This window comes from Saimiri boliviensis, chromosome 3 (assembly GCF_048565385.1).
Source record: "Saimiri boliviensis isolate mSaiBol1 chromosome 3, mSaiBol1.pri, whole genome shotgun sequence".
NCBI lineage: Eukaryota > Metazoa > Chordata > Mammalia > Primates > Cebidae > Saimiri > Saimiri boliviensis.
The window spans coordinates 138831167-138858495 of record NC_133451.1 but is presented as its reverse complement, the minus strand read 5'-3'; the positions used below and the strand labels follow the sequence as shown (position 1 = coordinate 138858495).

General features: G+C 35.4%; 1 protein-coding gene across 4 annotated transcripts in view; it reads right to left on the bottom strand.

The window, feature by feature from the left end:
- Nucleotides 1–27329, bottom strand: part of LRBA (LPS responsive beige-like anchor protein) — a 746578-nt gene that overhangs the window by 652448 nt on the left and 66801 nt on the right. For all 4 annotated transcript variants that reach the window (XM_074396837.1, XM_074396836.1, XM_010338615.3 and 1 more), the window contains 2 exons: nt 4535–4766; nt 4216–4316 (listed from right to left, as the gene is read on the bottom strand). In XM_074396837.1, coding sequence (XP_074252938.1) covers nt 4216–4316; nt 4535–4766 — 333 coding nt within the window. The remainder of the gene's footprint in view (nt 1–4215; nt 4317–4534; nt 4767–27329) is intronic.

Genomic DNA, 27329 nt, shown 5'->3' with positions numbered 1-27329 from the left:
GAGGTCAGGAGTTCGAGACCAGCCTGACCAACATGATGAAACCCCATCCCTACTAAAAATTCAAAAATTAGCTGGGCGTGGTGGCACGCAGCTACTCAGGAGGCTGATGCAGGAGAATCGCTTAAACCCAGGTGGCAGAGGTTGGAGGGAGCCAAGATCACGCCACTGCACTCCAACCTGGGAGACAAAGCGAGACTCCATCTCAAAAAACAAACAAACAAAAACAACAACAACAAAAAACAACTATACAGATGCTCCTCAACTTATGATAGAGTTACATTCTGATAAACCTAGAGTAAGTTGAAAATAATGTTAGTTGAAAGTACGTTTTCAACCCAAAATATTGTCAACTTAAGATGGGTTTAGCCAGAGGTAGCCCCATCCTAAGTCAAGAAGCGTACTGAATGCATATCACTTTCACACCACCATAAAGTAAAAAAAAAAAAAAAAAAAAAAAAAAAAACCTATACTTTCACCATTAAAATAGGGACCAAAACCTTTAATGTGGACTATAAGACACTTATCTTCTTTAGCCTTATTTTGCTTCTTATTCTCCCCTTCTCCCTGCAATCCAGCCTTTTCTCAGTCTTCTTCCCACAAGAGGGCCTCAGCAGAAACTATTCCTTATGCTTAAAATGTTCTCAAAAGGGCTCCTTACACACCTGTTAACCAGCCTTTAGAGCTCATCTTAACAGTCACTTCCTCAGGGTAGTCCTCCTTGAAACTGAAAGTGGATTAAACCTCCCTATCATATTTCATTCTATAATATACCTCTACTGTATAACATATAAACATATCTATATGTATAGCATATACATATAAAAGTTGCAACATTGAGCTTATTTGATGAATGTTTCTTTGGCCCACAAGTCTCTAATACCTGAAACAACCAACGACAAAAATCTCATTTGCAGTTACAAGGAAAAACAAAAGATAATCAGACATATCATCTCATTTTAAACAGTTTTGAGCAAATAAGAAAAGCGTAGGGCATTTTAAACTTTTAAACTGCTAAAAGTTTAAAAGTTCAAAATAGGGTCAAACTATAAATCAAATCACTCGTTTGCCTTCATCTTATTTTCATAGATGATATATATTATAATTACTAACTGTGTAAAAGAGTTTGGCAACCTTTCACCTAAATATTAAGTGGAAAGCTTCATTCTTAAGTGAATAAGAAATTTTTAATTAACCATACTGCTCAATTATAAAAACATAATAACAAGTAACTACAATCACAGTGACTTTTTAAAATAAATTCCAAAGTGAAATAAAGTAACCAAAAATAACTTCACAGTCAAAAATAAAAATACAGTATTATAGCATGTCCATCTAGAAACATCATTCCTCCAAATTTATTTTCCTATAAACCAATCAACAGAAGAATACATTAAGATAAGCACTTTACTTGACAGACATTGCTGGGGGAGTGGATACTGTACTTGGGACAGCCTTTCAGAAAAAAAATTAGTAGGCCAGGCACAGTGGCTCACATCTGTAATCTCAATACTTCAGGAGGCCAAGGGGAGGGATCACTTGAGCCTAGGAGGTTTAAACCAGCCTGGGCAAAACTTCATCTCTTTAAAAAAAAAAAAACAAAAATTAGTCAAGAATGGTGGCAACTGCCTGTGGTCCCAGCTATTTGGAAGGCTGAGGTGGGAGAATTGCTTGAGCCAGGAGGTAGAGGTAGCAAGGAGCCAAGATCGCACCACTGCACTCCAACCTGGGCAACAAGAGCAAGACTCTATCTGAAAAAGAAAAAGGAAAAGAAATAGAAAAAGAAAAGAAAAGATGTAATAGTCATATTTCAAGAGTCTATAAAAATGTTCATGTCCACTGATGCACTATTTCCACACGTAAAAATCTATGCTAAAGTAATCACCACAAGGGTAGATGGAAATTTAGATACAGGGATTTTTCACTGCACTGTTATGACAGCAAAAGATAGAAATAACACGCCTAATATTAAATAACTAAATAAATGTAACGAATATCTGAGCAAGGCCTTGCTCTGATTTTATAAATAATTCATTATTTTTTCACTTAATCATCTAAACTTATTCTCATTCTCCTCCCCCTACCCATAAGTAACTATATTAACATGTTTAATCTTTTAGATGTGGATTATTCCTTCAAAAATGTGGTAGCTCGGCCGGGCGCGGTGGCTCAAGCCTGTAATCCCAGCACTTTGGGAGGCCGAGGCGGGTGGATCATGAGGTCGAGAGATCGAGACCATCCTGGTCAACATGGTGAAACCCCGTCTCTACTAAAAATACAAAAAATTAGCTGGGCATGGTGGCGCGTGCCTGTAATCCCAGCTACTCAGGAGGCTGAGGCAGGAGAATTGCCTGAACCCAGGAGGCGGAGGTTGCGGTGAGCCGAGATCGCGCCATTGCACTCCAGCCTGGGTAACAAGAGCGGAACTCCGTCTCAAAAAAAAAAAAAAAAAAAATGTGGTAGCTCATGCCTGTAAGCCTAGCATTTTGGGAGGACTGCTTGAGCTCAGGAGTTTGAGACCAGCCTGGATAACATGGCAAAACCTAGTCTCTAAAGGAAATGCAACTCAACATGGTGGGGCTAAGATAGTAAGAGCTTTAAGTTAAAGAATTCCCCAAACTAATACAGAGCTAGGAATAAGGCAGGAAAATTGCTTGAACCCATGAGGTGGAGGTTGGAGTAAGCCAAGCTTGCACCACTGCACTTTAGCACTCCAGCCTAGGTGACAGAGTGAGACTGTCTTAAAAAAAAAAAAGAAAAGAAAAAGAAAAAGAACCAAATAGAATTTACAGAAAGAAAAATATACTATCTGAAATTTCAGTGGATGGAATTAACACACTGCTGCAGGAACTATCAGTTAACTTGAGACTACAGCTATAAAAACAATCTAAAATAAAGCACAAAATGACTAAAAAAAAGAGTTAACAGAGCTCAGTAACCTGTGAGACAATATTAAAAGGTCTAATGTATCTATAATTGGAGTCCCAGAAAAGATAGGAAGTGGAGACAAGAAGACAATTATTTGAGGAAACAATTACTAAAATGTTTCCAAATTTTATGACAACTACCTTATAAACCCACAGATGCAAAAACTCTAAGATAAATACAAGGTAAGCTAGAAACAGAAATATAATCAAATTCAATGAAAATCAGTAATAAAACTCTAAAATTAAACAGCCAGCAAACTGGAGTTTGAGAGACATATGCTAAGGAATCTAAATTTTAACACAATGAATAAGAATAATTGCGGCCGGGCACGGTGGCTCAAGCCTGTAATCCCAGCACTTTGGGAGGCCGAGGCGGGTGAATCACGAGGTCAAGAGATCAAGACCATCCTGGTCAACATGGTGAAACCCCGTCTCTACTAAAAATACAAAAAATTAGCTGGGCATGGTGGCGCACGCCTGTAATCCCAGCTACTCAGGAGGCTGAGGCAGGAGAATTGCCTGAACCCAGGAGGCGGAGGTTGCGGTGAGCCGAGATCGCGCCATTGCACTCCAGCCTGCGTAACAAGAGTGAAACTCCATCTCAAAAAAAAAAAAAAAAAAAAAAAAAAAAAAAAAAAAAGAATAATTGCAGAGCATAAATTTAGATATATTTAATCAAAGCTAGATTAAGGATCAGCTGGCTGAGCTGTTGCTGTGGTTCAATGATCTCTAAAGGGCACTAAAATAAGCCTGGAAATGCAACAAAAAAGGAGAAAATATTTACTACTACTCCTCAATGGGACAAATAACTATGTGGCGAAAAAAAGAGTTTAAGGCACCTGGGGTTCAAAATAGTTCACCCCCATCACTACCCACTGCAAATGACTCTTAAGTTGCATCTAAAGAGGGTAGATCCAATTAAGTGCAGAAGTTTTCTTCACGGAATGAGTTACTCAAGTTTAGGGGACTCAGCTAAAACTAGATCAAAAGGAAGAAAACCTAGGTACCTAGGTACTATTACATAATACTTCCTCTACATTTTTAAAAATAAATATCGAATGTACATTTAAAGAACAACAATTTGAAGAATTAAATTATCAGTTTGCCTCAAACACCATTATCTTAGAGTCCAAGCAGGGCAAAAGTAGCCATAGGCATCTCAATGCTATTTTAATTAATCTATTCAATTCGACATTTATGCCACATATAATAATATCAGTTACTTACAAGCTATTAATGTGTTTGGGAGGGGGATACTTTAAAATATCAAAGAGTACTTAAGTTTTTTTACCCATTGTCCTTTATCTCCTTGAAGTTTACTGAAGAAAAGCTTTAGCTCTCGAACTGTCAAACTGTAGCTAGCCAGCACTCCCAACATGTCAACTAAAAGATCTAGAAACAAAAGAAAACAATAAAATAACTCAGCTAGTTATATTTCTTGAATATTTAAAATAAACTGTAATTATTTAAGGGCTTGGACACTAAAGTTCTACGTGCATGCTACAGACTCGAGTATTTCTTAAATATTGCTAAATGAAATAAGAAAAATACACATTTAAAAATGAAACTTTATTTCTTTGCATATACTGTACTACAGAAAAAAAAAATACCTGCTATCATATTGTCAACTTTTTCAATTTTCCCAAGCACTTTTTCAACAAGTCCTACTTCAGTGCAGACTTGAAGATTTCGTATGCTTTTCTTCAGAATGGCTGTAAACATGCTCCAGACTTCCGCTTGGCAAGTAATGTCACATTTTTCCAGTAGGTCCACCATACAGTTGATACTCTCACCTTCTTGGATAATGAAATTCATTTCCAAATCAAACTGTCCTCCTACCAGCTTAAAAGAGAAAAACAGACAAACACACACAAACATACATTAAAAGCATTAGTATCCTCAAAATCACTATAGTATGTAAAACAAAAGTTTCATTAAAAAAAAAAAAGCACAAAGAACTTCTGAAGTAATCTCCAAATTTAGATAGCAATGTCAAGTAAAATAACATAAAAATTAAAATGTTTTTCAACAAAAACAAATATAGGATGTCTTAGGTAAACCTGTTACCAATAAAGATCTAAATCAGCTCTAAAATTGCTTCTTATTCAGTATTTCCTTTATGAATTACCAAATCTGCAAACTACACAGAATAATCTAAAGCTCCTTTGTTACCCAAACAAGTTATGAGCTCATAGCAAAACTGAAAAGATGAAGAAGTCTCAGAGTGGTCACACATTGGAGTTTATAGTAGTCAAATTTTTAGTTTATTATACCTATTCATTTACCCCTCTTCTTTTCTGTCAATAATCAGTATGACTTACATATAATTAGTCACACATCCAAAGTCAGTAATCAAGAAATGTATTCCACTGATATTACTGTTAGAAAACTATACCTATACCAACCTTGTCATCTCACCTAGAGCCTCCCCACACAGAAGGAAGGTTTGTAAATTTTAAATAAATCCTAATTATTTAAAGGAATTAAAATATTTTTAGAATTACCTTTATAGAGGTAACTTATTAAACTAGATTTTTAAATACATTTTTTAAAATTTAAATTTTTAAAATTTAAAAATACCTACATTTAAGGTAAACAATACGCTATCTTTTTTTTTTTTTTTTTTTTTTTTCTTTTTTGAGACGGAGTTTCACCTTTGTTACCCAGGCTGGAGTGCAATGGTGCGATCTCGGCTCACTGCAACCTCCGCCTCCTGGGTTCAGGCAATTCTCCTGCCTCAGCCTCCTGAGTAGCTGGGATTACAGGCACGCGCCACCATGCCCAGCTAATTTTTTTTGTATTTTTAGTAGAGACAGGGTTTCACCACGTTGACCAGGATGGTCTCGATCTGTTGACCTCGTGATCCACCCGTTCGGCTTCCCAAAGTGCTGGGATTATAGGCGTGAGCCACCGCACCCGGTCTCAATATGCTATCTTAACTAGATTTTTAAAAGATCTGAGTCATAAATAGTTACACACATGATTCACTTACACTTCTTTCCTTCTGAATACTTCTTGTTTTTCATTATGCATTATGCATTTCTAAACAGCATACCCAAAAGGTATGCAAGAAGAAGAAGAAAGTGAACTTTAAAAAGCAGATCCAATGGCTTATAAAAGAATAACACACATAACCAAGTAGAGTTTAGTCAAGGAAAGCAAGGAAGGTTCAAAACTAGGAAATAAATTAAAATCCCTTTCTGCAGGATCAACATGTATCCCAGGGTCTGACAAAAATATACACAAACATGAGACTGAAAAAAGTAGAAATGAACAATGTGAGGACCATTATCTGTATGCAGAGAGACAAGAACTCCCGGCAAGCACTGCGATAAAGACAGTTCATCTTTCTAGGAAAGCTGTGGCAGAGATTTCAGGATACAATGCTTTGTATCATCACTACCAGGCAGTATTATGAAATGATAGTTGGGATTTTGCTAAAACAGTCTCTCCTTGTGATAGAGTCAATTCTCCTAGTTACATGGCCATGACTATAAAGTATATGAGCTTGATTCCCTAGTCCTCCTGGATAAACATTATAAGCTATCTATTATACTACGAAATATTCCATTCTTCTTAAACTGGTTGAATTAAATGATATTGGCCATAAATATCATGTTTGTAAATTTTAAAAACACATAATTCAAATAAGAACTTTAATATAACTGTTTTGGTTGTATTATTTCCTTGTTTTGTAACTTTTCATTTTGAAATAATTTCAAACATTCAAAAAAGTACACAACTCCTTTATACTCTTTAACTAGCTTCCCCAATGTATATATATTACATACTCATAGTACAACCATTTAAACCAGGAAATTAACATTTATAATACCATTAACCAATCTAAAGATATTACCATAAAAAGGTTTAAAAAAAGGCATTTATATAAATAAGGTGCATCTAACAATGCCTGGCTGGTGATTATTATAAATTTTATAATTTTATAATTACATATCTATATTTATACATTATTATATGATAAAAGTGACATCTAAATATAACAAAGATCATTTAATCAAAAGGTTGGTGGCTGGGCATGGTGGTTCACACCTATAATCCCAAAAGTTTGGGAGACTAAGGCAGGAGGATCACTTGAGATCAGGAATTTGAGACCAGTGTGGCAACACAGCCAGACTGTTTCTACATTCAAAAAAAAAAAAAAAACAAAACAAAAAATGGCAGATGCATGGTAGCGAGTACCTGTAGCCCTAGTACTCTGGAGGCTGAGGTGGGAAGATTGCTTGAGCCCAAGAGTTCAAGGCTACAGTGAACTATGCTCACACCACTGCACTCCAGCCTGGGCAACAGTGCCAGACCCTGTCTTAAAAAAAAAAAAAAGTTTAGGGATAGCTATATTCAAATATCTGGGAAAAAAAATCAATCAATCCGTCACACCATAAAAAAAAATTCCAAATGAGTTTAAGATTTAAATGTAAAACTGAAGTCATAAAATGAGTCTAAAATAAAAATCATAAAAGCACTATATGGGCCAGGCATGGTAGCTCATGCCTGTAATCCCAGTACTTCTGGGAGGCCAAGGCAGGAGAGTCACGTAAGTCCAGGACTTCAAGACTACAGTGAGCTATGATTATACCACTGCACTCTAGCTTGAGTGACAGAGCAAGACATGTCTCTAAAAATAAAAACTAATTAAATAAAAGCACTGAATGAAATTACGCAAAAAATATTTAATAACTTCAAGTGCTAAAAGCTGGCCAGGCGTGGTGGCTCAAGCCTGTAATCCCAGCACTTTGGGAGGCCAAGGCGGGTGGATCACGAGGTCGAGAGATCGAGACCATCCTGGTCAACATGGTGAAACCCCGTCTCTACTAAAAATACAAAAAATTAGCTGGGCATGGTGGCGCATGCCTGTAATCCCAGCTACTCAGGAGGCTGAGGCAGGAGAATTGCCTGAACCCAGGAGGCGGAGGTTGTGGTGAGCCAAGATGGTGCCATTGCACTCCAGCCTGGGTAACAAGAGTGGAACTCCGTCTCAAAAAAAAAAAAAAAAAAAAAGTGCTAAAAGCTTTTCTAACTACAAGTTTTTCAGACTTCTGGACTTCATATTGACACATTTAACTATATAATAAGTAGAAACTCTATAAGCAAAAAAAAAAAAATCAGTCAATTATACACTCAGAAAAATCATCTGCAACTCATATCATTACATAAGTACAAATAACTTCCTGAAAAAAAAATTTTTAAGGAAATTTATCTTCTGCTTGTGGGAACTAGGCAAAGGCAACGAACAAAAAGGGGACTACAAGTGGCACTAAAACATGAAACTCAACTTTGCTTACAAAATGAATGAATATTAAAACTACACTAATATACCATTTTTATATACTTGATTAACAAATTCCAAATTTCTAACAACATATAAAAATAATACATACTACTTGCAAGAACATAAGGAAACAGGTACTGTCATACATTACTGTTGTTGAGGAAACAGGTACAACATGACTAACTTAGAGCAATTAGGGCTGGGTACGATGGCACACACCTATAATACCAGCACTTTGGGAGACCGAGGGATCTCTTGAGCACAGGAGTTCAAGACAAGCCTGGGCAACACAGTAAAACCCAGTCGCTACTAAAAATAGAAAAATTAGCCAGGTATGGTGGTGCACACCTATAGTCCCATCTACTTGGGGGGCTGAGGCACGAGAACCACTTGAACCAGGGAGGCAGAGGTTGCAGTGAGCCAAGATCACACTACTGCACTGCAGACTGGTTGACAGAGTGAGACCCTGTCTCAAAAAAAAAAAAGAAAAACAAAAAACAGCAATTTGGTGATATCGATCAAATTTTTTTATTTTTGAAACAGCAATCAAACAACTAGAAATTTATATTATAGATACATTTAGATAACGATGTTAGATATAAGACCTTCATTGTATTGAATTTTTTAAAATTACAAGTTAAAGGTTAATGAAGTTGTATATAACTATACAATGGAATACGATGTACATACTGAAAAGAATGAGGCCACTCTATGTGATTTGAAAAGATCTCTAAGATACTTTAAGCGAGAAAATCAAGGTGGAGAGAAGTGTGAACAGCAGGCTACAATTTGGGTGTAAAACATTTACACATAGACCTATGTATGTGCTAAATATGTCTAAGAATAAACTAACTATTGATTGCCTCTGGAAAAGAAAAGTTGTATTGCATAGAAGGCAAAGAGAAATATTTTAGTACATACATTTTTGAACAATTTGAATTTTGTGATATGAACATATATTACTTTTTTTAATAAACAATTTAAAAAGAGGCAAACGCAGCCAGGCATGGTAGCTCATGCCTGTAATCCCAGCAGTCTGAGAATCTGAGAGAGCAGATCAGTTTCGCTCAGAGAGTTCAAGACCAGCCTGGGGTCTTAAACCAACATGGTGAGACTCCATCTCTACCAAAAATAAAAAATTAGCTGGGTGTGGTGGCATGTGGCTGTAGTCCCAGCTGCTTGGAGGCTGAAGTGGGAGGATGGCTTGAGTCTGAGAGGCAGAGGTTGCAGCAACCCAAGATTGTGCCACTACACTCCAGCCTGGGTGACAGAGCAAGACCCTGTCTCAAAAAAAAAAAAACAAAAAAAACAAAAAGCAAATGCACAAAACACCACTGATGTGAGCTGCAGAGCTTATGAAATAATCATAAATACAAATGGTATGGATACAAAAGTTTGGAATTTCTCAGGTAACCTATTTCTGACAAATTACTCACTGAGTCAAAAACAATTCAGCAGGATATAATAACGACACTGGAGAGGCATTATTCAAACATTTAACAACTGGCACAGTGCAGGCACCAAGCAATCAGACCACATATGAAACCTATCAAGATGGGCTCAAGCTGTAAACATCTCATACTTACATACTGAGGCACACTGGCTAGATATAGGCCTTAATAGACCATGCTTTAGTAAAAAATGACAGATACAACACATCTACAGAAAACAATCACAAAATACAAACCTCTACTATATAATAAATGTATAAACTCATTCAACACACTTTTACTGAATGCCTACAGTATGCCAGGCCCTGAGGGAATAGAAGAACAGTGATCAGTAAGACAGAAATAGTCTACCTTTATTTGCAGGAATCAAAACTGAGTCTTAAGTTCTAAAGAAATCTTTTTTAATTGCTTATTTACAAAATGGCCGGGTGCTCTGGCTCATGCCTCTAATCCTAGCACTTTGGGAAGCCAAGGTGGGTGGATCACCAGAGGTCAGTGGTTCGAGACCAGCCTGGCCAACATGGTGAAACATCACTTCCATTAAAAATACAAAAATCAGTCAGGCATGGTGGCACATGCCTGTGGTTCCAGCTACTCAGGAGGCTGAGGCAGGAGAATCACTTGAACCCAGAAGGTAGAGGTTGCAGTGAGCCAAGACTGCACCATTCCACTCCAGCCTAGATGACAAAGCAAGACTCTGTCTCACAAAAAAAAAAAAAAAAAAAAGAAGAAGAAGAAAAAAAAGAAAGAAAGAAAAGAAAATAATAGACTGCTGATTTCCAAATTGGAAATCTCTTTCTCCATGAAAATATGTAAGAATGACACCAAGTAGTAACTTCAGCTCAAAATGTCATTTTGTATGAATACTAAACATGTAACATTGATAAGTTTTCCTAAATACCTGTAATATCTAATAGAAAATACAGCAGAGTTTAAAACAACATTTCTGATACTTTATACTTAGGTACAAGTATAAAGTAACTAGGAGTGAACTAAAACATACACAAGACTTAAAAGTAAAAATTTTTTTTTCTATTTTTGATAAATGAACAGACCTGTTTCTAGATGGGAATATTAAATCTGTTCCAGGAGAGAGATCCAAGATCGCTGATCACTAGCAGCTCAGGATCGTAGCTCCCAGTGAAAGCACAGAGAACGAGAGGACGCCACACTTTCAGACAAATTTCTGCTGTTCATGCACCAGGAGATTGCCAGCAGAGGAGCCCCACGGGTCACCAGCACGTCTCTTGTGGAAAGCGAGACGGTTTTGCCTCGGTTTTGCCTCGGTTTTGCCTCGGTGCGGCGGTTCTTGGTGCAGAGTCAGAAAAGCACCATCAATCTTAACACCGCTGTTTTAGCCAGCACAGTGGGTTGCTCAGATTCCAACGCTGGGAATCAACAAGTTGGATGTCCACTCAGAAACCCAATTACAAAGACGATAATTATAAAGACCACAGATGGATAAATCTACAACAAAGGGAAGAAAACAGCCTAAAAAGGCTGAGAATACCCAAAATCAAACGCCTCTCCCTCTACAGGGGATCACAGTTCCTCATCAGCAACGGAATAAGGCCTGATGGAGAACGGGTGTGTTCCATTAACAGAAACAGGCTTCAAAAGGTGGATAATAAGAAATTTCTGTGAGTTAAAGGAACTTGTTCTAACCCAATGCAAAGAAACTAAGAACTTTGAAAAAAGGTTTGATGAAATGCTAACAAGAATACACAATTTAGAGAGGAATATAACTGAATTAATGGAGCTGAAAAACACAACACGAGAACTTCACGAAGTATGCACAAATCTTAACAGCTGAATTGATCAAGCAGAAGAAAGAATATCAGAGGTCGAAGACCAACTCAATGAAATAAAACGAGAAGACAAGATTAGAAAAAAAAGGATAAAAAGGAACGAGCAAAGTCTCCAAGAAATATGGGAATATGTGAAAAGACCTAATCTACGTTTGATAGGTGTACCTGAATGTGACGAAGAGAATGAATCCAAGCTGGAAAATACGCTTCAGGATATTATTCAGGAAAACTTTCCCAACCTAACAAGGCAGGACAATATTCAACTCCAGGTAATACAGAGAACACCACAAATATATTCCTCAAGAAGAGCAACCCCAAGGCACATAATCGTCAGATTCACCAGGGTTGAAATGAAGGAGAAAATACTAAGGGCAGCCAGAGAGAAAGGTCAGGTTACCCACAAAGGGAAGCCTATCAGACTCACAGCAGATCTTTCAGCAGAAACCCTACATGCTAGAAGAGAGTGGGGGCCAATATTCAACATCCTTAAAGAAAAGAACTTTCAACCCAGAATTTCACATCCAGCCAAACTAAGCTTCATAAGTGAAGGAAAAATAAAATCTTTTGTAAACAAGCAAGCACTCAGAGATTTCATCACCACCAGGCCTGCTTTACAAGAGCTTCTGAAAGAACTATTACATATAGAAAGGAACAACCAGTATCAGCCTTTCTAAAAAATAGCAAAAAGTAAAGAGCATCAACATAATGAAGAATTTACATCAACTAACGGGCAAAACAGCCAGCTAACATTAAATGGCAGTATTAAACTCACATATATTATTATTATTAAGTTTCCCAATAATAGTGGGAGACTTCAACATCAACATTAGACAGATCAATGAGACAGAAAATTAACAACGACATCCAGGACTTGAACTCAGACCCGGAACAAGTAAACTTAATTAACATTTATAGAACTCTCCACTTTAAATACACAAAATACACACTCTTATCAGTATCACATCACACCTACTTACAGGTTTAAATGAAATATTGGTTGGCTGCTTGTTTGTTATTTTCTTCCCTCATCTTTTTCGTGTCTCCATTATTAAGCACAGTTATAGGCATACCCATTTCTAGACTGCTTTCTAGCCCGGGCAACAAAGCAACACCCCTGTTCTCTCTCCCTCTTCTTCTTCCTCTTCCTCTCCTTTATTCCTTTTTTAAAATTATTATTATTCTTTTTTCTTTCTTTTTTCTCTTAAAAAAAGAAAAAAAAAATCTGTTCCAGTTGTTAACTTTGCACACTACCATTAAAATCTCAATATGATTTTTTTTCTGAAACTTATAGTGATTCTAATTTCTATCTGGGAATTAAATATGTGAAAAATGTGAAGGGAAATTCCATGCAAAAAGAATGCTGGAATCATTAAACAAATAATATAAAGTAATTATTAAAACTGTATGGTACTAGAGAGAAAATAACCTAATTAAGAGATTGGAACAAATAAATTCAATATAGGATTAGTGTCATCAAAAGCATTAAATGGAGCTATGAAATTTTCATTTTAAAAAATTAAGACAATCCTTATCTTACAACATACGCCAAAATAAATTCCAGGTAACTTAAAATATCAGAAGTTAAATTAGAAGCCACAAAATACAAGAAATTCTTAAAGAGTACAAAAATCATTAAGCTGTAGAAATAAAAAACAATATAGAAATAAAGTATTTTCAATTTTGTGAAAAAAAAGTTTTAGGAAGATAGAAGCAGTCAATTCCTTAAAAAATCCAAATGATACATGAAAAAAAAATTTACTAAATAAATTTAGCTTTGTTTGAAATTAATACTCAAAGTAGGTGAGAACAAAATTAAACAGATACTTTCATACACTCCTGTTGAAATATTTCCAGAAAGCAATATGGTAATACTAACTAAACATATAATTGTGTTAAGACAATCTTTTATTAAATTAACAAAATTTAATTTTGGGTAACAATCAGCAGCAGAAGCCAATGATTAAGAAAAATTAACAGGTAAGATTCAAAACTGAGAAAATTAATTTCATGAACTTCAACCTGTAAATTTGATAAAGATAATTTTTAATCAATTTTAGCAGTAGAAAGGTCTGGTCCAGGTATAAGAACACCAGCATTCTCTGGAAAATAATTTGAGAGAATCCACATAGGAGAATGTAAAATTAAGGAGTGACAGACAAGAAAAACTTCTTGTGAAAAAGAACTGCAATGATTCAGAACTGTTACAGGAAAAAAAAAAATATCTCTAAGGCCATGTGAAACTAATAATTCCATAATACTATATATAATGATTTTAATCTCAAAATAACTTTTTGGTAAAAGGAAAGCTCAAAGAGAAAATATTTTATGAAAATCATCTAGATACAATAGTAATAAAGACAACAAACCCTTCAACAGTATTTTCTAAAAGACAGAAACTAAACCTTGTCCGCTGAACACAATAAGGTACTCCTTACAACACCCACATACACTTGTACATCATTTAATATAAGCGAAACCAACCAGTACATTTGAAACAATTTACTGCCAGGAAGATAATGTCTGGAGAGAGTTTTAATAGTGTAAATTCTTCTTCTAACAATTATATATCCTCCATGCAGATCTAAATTGGTCAAAAACCTCATTACAACTAACTTAAGAGACCTTACCTTCATCTTAATATTACTCACATCAATCATTGCTATAATTAACCAACATTTCAAGAAGCTATAGATTTTTTTAAAGTAATTTCCAAAAAAGTCTCAAATATTTCAACAGCTTTTAAATTGAGTTTATACTGTGAGGGCAATACCCAGACAGGTGTTTTAAATATTCCTCCATAGCTTTAAATACTATAAAATATGCCTGTCAAGGAGAAAATTGATGGCAGAAATTTGTACATACAAATGTGTGGCATATTTGATGTACTATATGTATGCATATCTATTATACCTAAAAAACATGCATAGGGTCTACACTATGTCATGTTAACCCTTTCTAATAGTTATTTGAAGCTGATCAACCTTCAAAACACAAATTTGTTTTCAATGACAGGGATCATAATCCAGGTACAGGCATTGGCTAGTTATTATCTGAGCTGTAGTAATGGCTCTGCACTACAAAATGTAATCTTCCCAAATGTCACAGTAAGTTATGAATATCTGAGCAGCCTAATGCACTTTACTAGCCATGAAATGTGAAAATGTAATCTTATTACCTTTTTTATGGTTGTATTTTTTTGAATAATGCAGCATGGAAACTGATGTATAGTCTTTTTCTACATTTTAGCATGATTTGATCTCCTTCACTATACAGAACATTTTTCAAAACTCTCCATTTCAACATATTTTAGTCTTGGCCTGAACTTCATAAACAATTTTTATAGCAGGCTTCAGGGTGGCATAACATGCTTTCTATAGGGTATACTTTAATGTATAAGATTATAGAAATTTTAAAGCCATTTACTCAAAGAATTCAAATAAACCTTTATAAGTTTTGTATGAGGACTTTAATAGGGCATGATGATTATTTTTCTTCTCAATAGATACACTAACAAAATACTGCAAGCGGACATTAGTCACTAATCTAAATTACTTGCATATTTGGAAAACCAAGAGCCCATACATAGAGATCAAAACTAATTATCTTCTCCTCAAAAGATTAATAAAACTTGAATACTGTGTGACTCGGAAAATTCAGATACTTCAAACTAAAGCTGTGTTTTCCCTGGACCACTCGCTGGAAACTTACTAAATTTATCCTTAAAGATGGGGCAGAAGTATGGTACAGCTTAAAAAAAAAAAAGGACAGGGTGTAATCACAGCTTCTGATCCTAACTAGATACTTACTGTTTCTTGTGACCTATCTATGGCATGTGTAGTTAACATCTGTCTAAAAATGTCAAAAATTGCTTTTTCCTCTGAACCTATTTATAAAATTAACTAAGAGTAAGCTTCTTTTATTTATCTGCATCCTTCAGAAACATATTCAAGTTTTAAAAGTGCCAATCTCAAGATATCTAATTTTTCCCCAGGAATCCTTTCCTAAGTGAATGTGACCTTGTGTATGTTTACAGCCACTGGAAACTTACCAACAAGGAAAAGCTGAGGGAAAATTACAGTGCTATGGCACATACTGCACTGACTCCCAGGTTATATTTCCTCCTTCCATAATAATAAAGAGTTTCTAGTTTGGCACACACAGCCCAGGAAAAAGATCTCACTTGCCAACTTTTCTTGAGTGGAAAGCATTCCTGATCAGCCATGTGACCCAGTTCTCACCAAAAGGCAGAAACATGTGCAACCTCTAGGTATTACTCTTTAAAGAAAGAAACCGGACCCCTTTTTCCAACTACGCTCCTTCCTATTGCTTAAAATGCAGAAGGGTGGCAAGAGCTCAAAGGTGTAAGTCTTAGTTGAACATAAAAGAACAAATAGATCTATGGATCCTGACAATCACAGAACTGCCACACTAGCCCGCTACCTAGACTTTTACCTGAAGGACAAATACATTTCTATTTTGCAGAAACCACTGTTATTTTGGGCCTCTCTATCATCTAAAAGCCTATATTCTGACCAATATAGATGCTATTCACTGCATTTTCTCAGAAATCAAAAAAATACATATTATCTATAACTATCTCAAATGGCGTATCCTTGTTCCTCACTCATGCCATAGCAGGTGTTAGTTCACCAAAAGTGTCTTTTTTGACCTACTTTTGATGGTTGATTATGTGTCCTGGTAAGTTCAGAAACCACAGAACAGTCTATCCCCTGACTATATTCTTTTTTTTTTTTTTTTTTTTTTTTTTTTGAGATGGAGGTCTTGCTCTGTCACCAGGCTGGAGTGCAATGGTGCAATCCTGGCTCATTACAACCTCCACCTCCCAGGTTCAAGCGATTCTTCCACCTCAGCCTCCCAAGTGGCTGGCACTACAGGCGTACACCACAATGCCCAGCTAATTTTTGTATGTTTGGTAGCGACAGGTGTCACCATATTGGCCAGGCTGGTCTCGAATGCCTGACCTTGTAATCCACCTGCCTCGGCCTCCCAAAGTGCTGGGATTACAGACTTGAGCCACCGTGCCTGGCCTGACTATATTCTTACTGGATAGCTTCATATATGCTCTACACCACTGTGCCACTATGACGCTTTCCCAGACACCCCTGTTATGGGTTGAACATGTCCCCCAAGAGGACATATGTTCACTTCTTAACCTCCAGAGCTTCAAAATGTGATTTTATTTGGAAATAGGATTGTTACAGATGTAATTAATTAAGATGAGGTCATTAAGGTGGGCCTTAATCCAATATGACTGTTACCCTTATAAAGAGGGAAAATTTGCGCTCGGACACATGTACACAGAGAAAATACCATGTGAAAATAAAGATAGACATCACAGTGATACTTCTATAAGCCAAAGAATGCCAAAGATTTTTAGCCAACCACCAGAAGTCAGGAAAGAAACATGAAACAGATTCTCTCTCACAATTCTCAGAACCAACCCTGACAACACACTTATCTTAGACTTCTAGCCTATAAAATTGTAAGGTGATAAATTTCCATTGTTTCAGCAACCTAATTTCTGGTACTTTATTACAGAGCCCTAACAAACTAATACATCCCAGTATCTCCCAGGGTTGATTTCTGATGTTACCCACTAAATTCCCCAGTAAACATTCTCAAGAACTGTTAGAAAACCCAGACCATGACCCAGAGACTCTGTTCAGCTTATCTTCACCCAGACTCTCCTAATGCACTTTCTTTAAAGAAATTGGTTTGTGGAATAGACACACGCAGACATACAGAGTGAAATAATAGACACTGGAGACTCTAAATAATGGAAAGAAGGTGAGGGTTGAAGTATCACCTACTGGGTACAATGTGCACTATTCAGATGATGGGTACACTAAAAGCCCAGACTTCACCATGACTCAATATATCAAGGTAACACATTGAACTTAATCCCTAAATTCATAAAAATAAAAACTTCAACATCAAAAAAATAGGTTTGTGATTGGTGCTCACTTTTTCAAAAAGAACAATATATTGCTGAGGAATATACACATAGATAATAAACTTAAAAAAAAAAAAAAGCAAAGGAATAACTGACATCAAAGTTAGCATAAGGGCTGGGCATGGTCCTCAGTACTTTGGGAGACCAAAGCAGGAGGACTGCTTGAGCCCAGGAGTTCAAGACTAGGCTGGACAACATAGTGAGACCTGGTCTCTTGAAAAAAAAAAAAAAAAGCCTGGCAGGTGGCACATGCCAATAGTTCAAGCTACTCAGGAGGCTGATGCAAGAGGACTGCCTGAGCCCAGGAATTCAAAGCTGCAATGAGCTATGATCATGCCACAGCACTCCAATCTGGGTGACAGGGCAAGACCTTTTCTCAAGTTAGAATAAAGATAATTGTTCTAACAAAGAAAGAGATTCCAAATAAAAATACTGTTCTATTGTTAACCTGGTATTGGATATATGCAGATACATTTTAATAATTTTTAAGTACTTTTATATACTTTACACATATCTTTTTAAAGTACTTTTTAATAGTTTTTAGGCACTTTTAACATATTTTACACGTATCTTTTTGAAATACAACCTCTTTTGTGTTTGCTATCTCCTTGCCTCTCTCTGCTATCTTTTGGAAATTTCCTCAGTGTTTTGGTTCCCACATTCTTTATTCAATTCTTTCTAATCTACTTTTCAATCTGTCGAGTTTTTAATTTCTATGTCTTTTTATTTAAAATAAGCTCTATTTGTTGTAGTTTTTCAAATCTGCTTGGTAATCTCCTCTCTTTCCTACATAACCTTTTAAGTGTCTTTTTTTTCTTTGATGCCTTTTTGACATGAAAAGGTCTCTATATCATAATTGATTGTAATTTTCTAAATTTTATTGTTTGAAAGTCTTAAAGACCTAATCTTGCTATCAGTGTATCTACTGACTCCTCATGCTGTATTGTTTTTTCATGTGTTTTTAAATTTTGGGTTATGAGTTTATTTTCAGTGAGGCTTTATCTGAGAGACTCTCATGCAGCCTGTGCCTCTCTAGGTTGAATTGTGTATTCTGCAACCTGCCCTAGGGATGTCTTCAGCATGGAATGACTTAAAAAATATTTTTTATTATGAAATGTTTCACTGCACCCAGCTGCCAAGCAATTCTTACACAAAATTTAACACTACAGATATTGTGATAATACAATCCAGACTTTTTTTTAATACCAATTTTTTAAAAATATTTTTTAAAAAAAAAAATACTTTTTATTTAAAAAAATACTTTCAGAGCTGGGCGCGGTGGCTCACGCCTGTAATCCCACCACTTTGGGAGGCCGAGGCGGGCGGATCACGAGGTCAAGAGATCGAGACCATCCTGGTCAACTTGGTGAAACCCCGTCTCTACTAAAAATACAAAACATTAGCTGGGCATGGTGGCGCGTGCCTGTAATCCCAGCAACTCAGGAGGCTGAGGCAGGAGAATTGCCTGAACCCAGGAGGCGGAGGTTGCGGTGAGCCGAGATCACGCCATTGCACTCCAGCCTGGGTAACAAGAGCGAAACTCCGTCTCAAAAAAAAAAAAAAAAAAATACTTTCAGAACAAAAATTTCTTATATAGTGGCCGAGTGCAGTGACTCATGCCTGTAATCCCAGAACTTTGGGAGGCCGAGGCAGGTCGATCACCTGAGGTCAGGAATTCGAGACCAGCTTGGCCAACATCGGGAAACCTGTCACTACTAAAAATATAAAAATCAGCCGGACCTGGTGGCGGGCGCCTGTAATTCCAGCTACTCGGGAGGCTAAGATACGAGAATCGCTTGAGCCTGGAAGGCGGAGGTTGCAGTGAGCACAGATCGAGCCACTGCACTCCAGCCTGGGCAAGACTCCATCTCAAAAAAAAAAAAAAAAAAATCTTAGTAATATTTGTCTCTACTGGGATTTTAAATCTCTCTAGGTAGAGACAGTAAAGTGTTTTTCTCACAAAGACAATTATGAGCTAGATATAATATATAAAAGAAAAATAGCAAGTTTATAAATTTTCAACATATCCCACACAAAGAACTTCATACAAATATGAGTCCAAAATATTTCCTAATTATTAGGCACTGGAAATCAAATCTGATGTTTCAGGACCCAATTTGAATTCTAAAATGTTTTTACGCAATATAACAATATGGGTTGGGTTGATAAAATTTCAGCTCACTCTGGTTTTCCGTTGCCCCTTCTCTAAGACCATAATTGTAAAAAACTATGTTCGTGTCCCAGGAATCACAGAACATTTAGTCTCATATTACAAGTTTCTCATTTCAGAAAATTAGGTTAAATTTGGTATTCTCTACAATTGCCTTCCCTCTTTCTTGCTTCCTTTAAATAACCATACCTTAACATTTTCTTAATCCTCGACTCAAGAAATATCTCCCTGAGAACCATTTTGACCTCTCCAGTCTACAGTAAACTACAATGATACGTATATTACGAATACGATATAGTCATTTAATATTCTGAACTTAAAATATTCCCTCTGAAGCTTTTATTCTTCTTCTACTATCTTCTGGGTTTTTCACTATTTCTTAGAAAGCACAGATGCTCTAGTAGTTTCAATAACATTATCAACAAACTCACAATCATATAAGATTTCTATTTCTATTAAAACTAATCCTTACAATAACCCTGTAAGTCATAGTCAATTATCACATCTAGCTAATAGAGGAACAAAAAAATCAAATGTGTCCATTCACAGACAAGACTACAAATCAGACTATCTGATTCATAGACTCATGTTTCCTTACAGCTTCACTAACAACCTAATATTTAAGTTAGATTTTTTTTGTTTCTTTAAATAGTGATCTAAAAAAAAGTATTTGAAAAATTTGTGAACTTTACTATCTATAAAAAAAATTTGTCAAAATATATGTTACTGATAGTGAATTAGAGGTATCATCTCTATATTTATTTAAATCCCCAAATATACTACAAAATAGTTGAAATCTCCTCTCATTTCATTATACCCTTCATAGGAGTTAGAAATCTCCTCTGTTTATCATACCCTTCATAAGAGTTAAAAATTTTCACATAATAAGGGTATGTCTACAAAAGTGTCAGGAAAAAAGGCCCATGATCAAATAAGTCTAAGAAATAATGAAATACACAATGCTAAAGAGATGTTTATATGATAGAATTGCCAGAGCTTTAATATGTAACTGTGGAGTAGACATCTTGAAAGGAAGATATATAACCAATATGGACTTCCCAAAAGTTATTTCACAATGGAACCTCTTTCCTTTTTATCTGATTTAGAGATAGGGTCTCACTATGTTGGCCGGGCTGGAATCGAACATCTGTGCCCAAGCAATCCTCCTGTCTCAGCCTCCCAGGTTGCTGTTTCTTCAAGCAAGAGATTTTTGTATAAATAGCATTTTTCAGCTTTTTTGAGAAACATTTGATGATGTAATGCATTTATGTTCTTGAAGCTTATTCTGATAAGCTTCACCCAGACTCCTAAATCCTTAAAAACAAAAGTGTTTAAAGTGCTAGATAGGCAGCTGGATGAATAAATATCACAGAATTAACTATGTTTTAAGCAAACATTTAGTAGGCCCTTCAAAAGGTTTTTAGGTAAGTAGTTTAAGGCAACCTGTTTGTTTTTTCACAGATTTCCTTCCTTTTATGACTTATTAAAGTTAAAAAGACATCTTCAATGAAGATTATTTTAGTAAAGAAGAAAATATGAGCAATCAAAATCACACTAACCTCTCATTACTTCCTGAACCAATCAGTCCAAAAGTGAAGCAAGATAGATATCCTCTCACCGTAAATCACAGCTTGTCTGCGTGCCAGGAGAAGTAATGTGTGACTTACGGAGTTAGGTCATTAGAGCTTCAGGCCTCCCTTTACATCATTCATTCTAAGGAAAATCAGCCACCACAAATGAGAATATTCAAGCAGTTCTGTGAGAGGCTCAGTTAGAGAGGAAGAGTCCACCTGCCAGCACCCAGCACCAACCTGCCAGTCATGTAAGTAACACTGGAAGCAAGCCCTCTAACCCCAATTAAGTCTTTAGATGACTATACCTCCAGCCAACATTTTGAATGCAACCTCATGACAGACCCTGAGCCAAAACTATCTAGCCAACCTACTCTCAAATTCCTGACCCAGAGAAACTGAGCTAATAATGTTTATCATTATTTTACACTGTTAGGTTTTGGGGTAATTTGTAACACAGCAATACATAACTAGTACAGTTACAAATTAGTAGTCAGGGAAAAGTTTGTTAATACTATTTTTTTTTTTTTGAGACAGAGTTTCACTCGTTACCCAGGCTGGAGTGCAATGGCATGATCTCCGGCAACTTCTGCCTCCTGGGTTCAAGCAATTCTCCTGCCTCAGTCTTCCGAGTAGCTGGGACTACAGGCACACGCCACCATGCCCAGCTAATTATTGTATTTTTAGTAAAGACGGGGTTTCACCATGTTGACCAGGATGGTCTCGATCTCTTGACCTCGTGATCCACCCGCCTCGGCCTCCCAAAGTGCTGGGATTATAGGCGTTAGCCACCGTGCTCAGCCATGTATTATAAATGTTTTAATTCAAATATTCTAATAATAAAAATGTACAGAATAAATGATTGCTGTAAGCTATGTGCTATGCTAAGAGCATAGCTTTTTACATAAGTATTTTACATGGATTATCATATTTGATAATCTTATAAAACTCCTGTATTATTCCTACTTAATAGATGAGGAACATGAAATACAAGTGGGTTTTGACATTGCATAATACTTGTATTTAATTACTTGTGACAGTTACTGCAGACAGCTTACCCAACACCAATTCCTCAAAGTCTATCAGACAAAACTGAAAAGAAAGTATCAATGAAAAAAAAAAGGAACAGTTCATGTGGCAAGAAGACAGTTTTGGCAATGAGAAAAATGAAACAAGAATATATATCCAAGCTTTAAGATCATATTCTATACCTATATATTAGGAAGAGAAAAAGCAGTGAAAAAAATTCCATCCAAGAGTGGCTAACAGTTTGTACTTTGGCATGAAGTTATACTTTATAAATGTGAATACTGGTGATATGGTTTGTTTGTGTCTCCACCCAAATCTCATCCTGAATTATAGCTCCCATAATCCTCATACGTTGTGGGAAGGACCCAGTGAGAGGTAACTGAATCACAGGAGCAGGGGGTTATCATGATAGTGAATAAGTCTCATGAGATCTGATGGTTTTATAAAGGGCAGTTCCCCTGCACTCGCTCTCTTGCCTGCCACATGTAAGATGTGCCTTTGTTCCTCCTTCACCTTCCACGATGACTGTGAGGCCTCCCCAGCCATGTGAAACCGTGAGTCCATTAAACCTCATTTTCTTTATAAATTACCCTGACTCGGGTATTTCTTCATAGCGGTATGAAAATGGACTAATACAACTGGAAAGTTCTTTTGTTCCATCTCAAACATCCAAGTTGAGTGCGAGGTGGGAGGCATTTAGAGTTCAAGGAAAAAAAGGTAGAACTAATTCAAGTACCTATATAAATATCATCTATAAAATTACATATAGAAAATAAGATATAAAGATATCTATTGTAGCACTATTTGTGAAACTGAAACCTTAGATATAGACTAAATATTCAGCAATAGAGAGATTTTTATAACCATAAGATGACCATGTAATAGAATATCATGCAGCCTTTAAAAGAATATAAATCAGTACATGCCGGCATGCTACAATGTTCAAGACACAATAGTATATTTTGTTAAAGGTGCAGACAGTATTTACAGTATGCCATATTTCCTTAAAAGATAAAATTATATTTAAATCAGAGATAATGAAACTGCAGTTTCAGTCTAGGTAGTAGCCAAAATACATTCAGCTAAGTGCCCACTTATGCATTGCTTCTGACATTGTGTAGGTGATAAATAATTGTATTATCAAGACTATTAACATCATATATAATCAGTATGACAATGTCAGTAATATAGATAAGGCAAGTCATTTGAATTTAATATCTGAATATTCACTTTCAAATACAAATTTTTGAGAAAAAATTTCTTTATGTGCTTTACATGGTAAAAGTGAGGAATTAAGGTATATTTCTTATTGTAAGAATAAAATGCTATAATAATTATTCATTATGAAATAAACATTACTATGAAACTTACTAATTTTATCTTATAAAAGTAACTGCGCCTTCCTCAACAATTGGTAGAAATAAACAGAAAATCAAAAAGGATTAAAAGAACTCAACAACACTATCACAAAGACGAACTAAATGATATTTATATAAGACTCCACCCAATTAAAGCAGAATACATATTGTTTGCAAGTGTCCATGGACTAGAGATTATGTTAAGGGACATAATACAAGCTCAATAAATTTAAGGGTATTGAAAGCATATGGAGTGGGTTCTCTGACCACAACGAAATCAAACTAGAAATCAGTAACAGAAAGATAAACATCACAGAAAAATGTTCAAACACTTGGAAACTATTACACTGCTAAGTAGCTGATGGGTGAAAACAGGAAGTCTCAAAGAAATGTTTTAAATACCATGAACTGAATCAAAATAAAAATACAACATATTAAAATTTGTGGGTTATACCTGAGAGGGAAATTTGTAGCACTAAAACTAGAAGTCTCAAATCAATAATTTAAGTTTCCATTTTAAAGAACCTAGTAGAAAAGCAAAATAAGCCCAAAACAAGCATAAAGAAGAAATAATAAAGACAAAAGCAGAAGTCAGTGAAGTAGAAAAGTAGGAAAACAATAATCAATAAATATAGAGCTAGTTCTTTGAAAAGATCAATAGAATTGATCAACCTTAGCAAGACTGACAAAGACACAAGAAATAAGACACAAATTACCAGTATAAGGGCGAAAACATGGAATATCACTACAAGCCTTAGAGGCAGCCAAAAAACAAACAAAAAAAAAAAAATAGGGAATACTGCAAAAAACTCTAAACATATAATGTGACAGACAACTTAGAGGAAATGATCAAATTCCTCAAAAGCTGGAAACTACCACTATTTGCCCAATATGAAATAATTTGAATACTCCTATAATTATTAAGGAAATTAAGTTTATAATTTTAAAATTCAAAAAAGAAATTTCAAAGTTCACATGGTTGCTGCTCTGGAGAATTCTTCTAAATGTTTAAAAAAGAATTTTAAACTTCTCAATCCATTTTATGAAGCTACTGTTATACTAAAACCAGACCAAGAGAGTACCAAAAAAAAAAAAAAAAACCTATATACCAATATCCCTCACAAATATAGACACCAAAAGTCTTAACAAAAAATTAGCAAGTAGAATTCAGCAATAAATAAGAATTTTACACCATGGCCAACTAGATTTTATTCCAGGGATACAACACTGTTTCAATATCAATTAATATAATCCACCAAAATAACAGGCTAAGGTAGGAAAATCATACAATCATATCAACTGATGCAGAAAAAGTATTTGACAAAAATTCAATAACATTGAGGATAAGAACTCAGAAAAATAGGGAAAAAAAATCCTCATCTTCATAAACAGCATTTGCATAAAACTTACCAGTAACATTATACCTAATGATAAAAGACGGAATCTTTTCTCCCCTAAAGATCAGGAGCATGGACTCCTACTACTTTTATTCAAATTAGTTCTGAAAGTTCCAGCCAGGGCAATTCAGCAAGAAGAAATATAAGGTACACAGGTGAGAAAGGAAGAAATTAAACCATCCCTATTTACAAATAATATGACTATCTACACAGAAAATCCAAAGGCATTTTCAAAAGCAGAAACCTTCTAGAAATAATGAGTTCAGCAAGGTAACAGGAAACATTAAAAAATCGATTATACTTCTACATACTACCAAGAAACATAGGGACAATGACATTTAAAGTACAATACCACCTGCAATCACTCAAAAATATGAAGTACTTAAATGTAAATCTAACAAAATATACACAGGACTTGAATGCTGAAAACAATAATACGATGATGAAAGAAATCAAAGAAGATCTAAACAAATGGAGAGGCACACTGCATTCATAGCATAGTTGTCAATTCCTCTCAAATTGATATACAGATCTAACATAATTCCCATCTAAATCCCAGCAAGATTTTTGCAGATATAGAAAAGATTATTCTAAGATTTATATGAAAAGGCAAAGGAACTAGAATAGCAAAAAACAATCTTGAAAGAGAAAGATAAAGCAGGAAAAATACATCTACCCAATTTCAAAACTTATTATGTAGCTACAGCAATCAACACTGTGAGGAACTGGTGGAGGGGCAGACACATAAATCAACGAGACAGAATAGAGAACCCAGAACTAGACCCACACAAATATGCCGAATAGTTTCAACAAAGGTACAAGAAGCAATTCAATGGAGGAGTAAGTCTCTTTACAACAAATGGTACGGGAACAATAACAAATGAACTTTTCTTTACCTAAGTATCATACCTTATATAAAAACTAACTCAATATTCATCACAGATTTAAAAGTAAAATACAAAACTTTTTAAAAACATGGAAGAAAATCTTCAGAATTTATGGACAAGCAATAAGTTTTTAGACTTGATATAAAAGCAAGATCCATACAGAGAAAACTGATAAATTAGGCTTTATCAAGATTAAAAATTATGCTCACCAAAAAACCTTTCTAGGAGGATGAAATGACAAGCTATAAACTAGGAGGAAATATCTGCAAACTACATATCTGACAAAGGAATAATATCTTTAAAAAAAAAGAAATAGTATCTTAAAAATATAAGGTCTCTAAAGAGTAACAAAATACCCAGTTAGAAAATGTACAAAAGAACTAACATTTCACCAAAGAAGGCAGAGAATAGAAATAAGCACATGAAAAAAAAAAAAAAAAAAAAAGTCTGACATCATTAGGCATAAGAGAAATGCAAATTAAAACCACAGTGGATATCACTACACATCAATCAGCACGACTAAAAAAATAATGACAACACCAAATGCTGGTGAGGATGCGGAGAAACCGGATCATTCATATGTTGTTGGTGGGAACGTAAAATGACACAGCCACTGTGAAAAACAGTTTGGTAATGTCTTTTTTTAAAAAAAGAAGAAAAAACCCTAAATGTGAAACTAGTATTCCATCTAGCAAGTGCACTCCTGGTATTTTTCCCAAAGAAATAAAAACTTAGGTTCACACAAAAACTTGTATACAAATATTTGTAGTAGTTTTGTCAGTAATAGCCAAAAAGTGGAAATCACCCAGATGTCCTTCAACAGCTAAATGGTTAAACAAACTGTAGTACATCCATACCATAAAATACTGTTCAACAATAAAAAGGAACAAACTATGGACACACACAGCAATCTAGAAGAATCTCCAGAGAAGAGAGTGATTTTTTTCTTAAGTTGGTACAGTCCTCTGGAGATTCTTCAACTGACAGAAATACAGAAATTGAGAATGGATTGGTGGTTGCCAGGAGTTAAGATGGAGTGGAGGAAAGTGGGTATAGCTGTAACAGGGCAACAGCGGAATCTTTTTGTACCTTTATTATACTAATGTCAATGTTGTTCTGGTTTTGCAAGATTTTCCCATTGGAGGAAACCAGAGAAAGAGTACAAAGGATTTCTTGCATTATTTCTTCAACCGCATGTGAATCAGCAATTATCTCAAAATAAAAGACCTAATTTTAAAAAAGAAGAAATTCTATGTGAGGTGTAAATTGCCATAGAATTAATTGTTTCACCAACTATTTCCCATTAAAAAGAAAATTATATTAACCTAATTAATCTTCAATTGGTAGAAAAATGAGAGCCAAATTAAAAAGTAAGGAAACTCTCATAAGCACAAATTCTGAAGCCACCTACAGACATACATAATCTCAGCTTCTCTACTTATCCCTCCCTCCCTACTCCAGCCAAAAGAA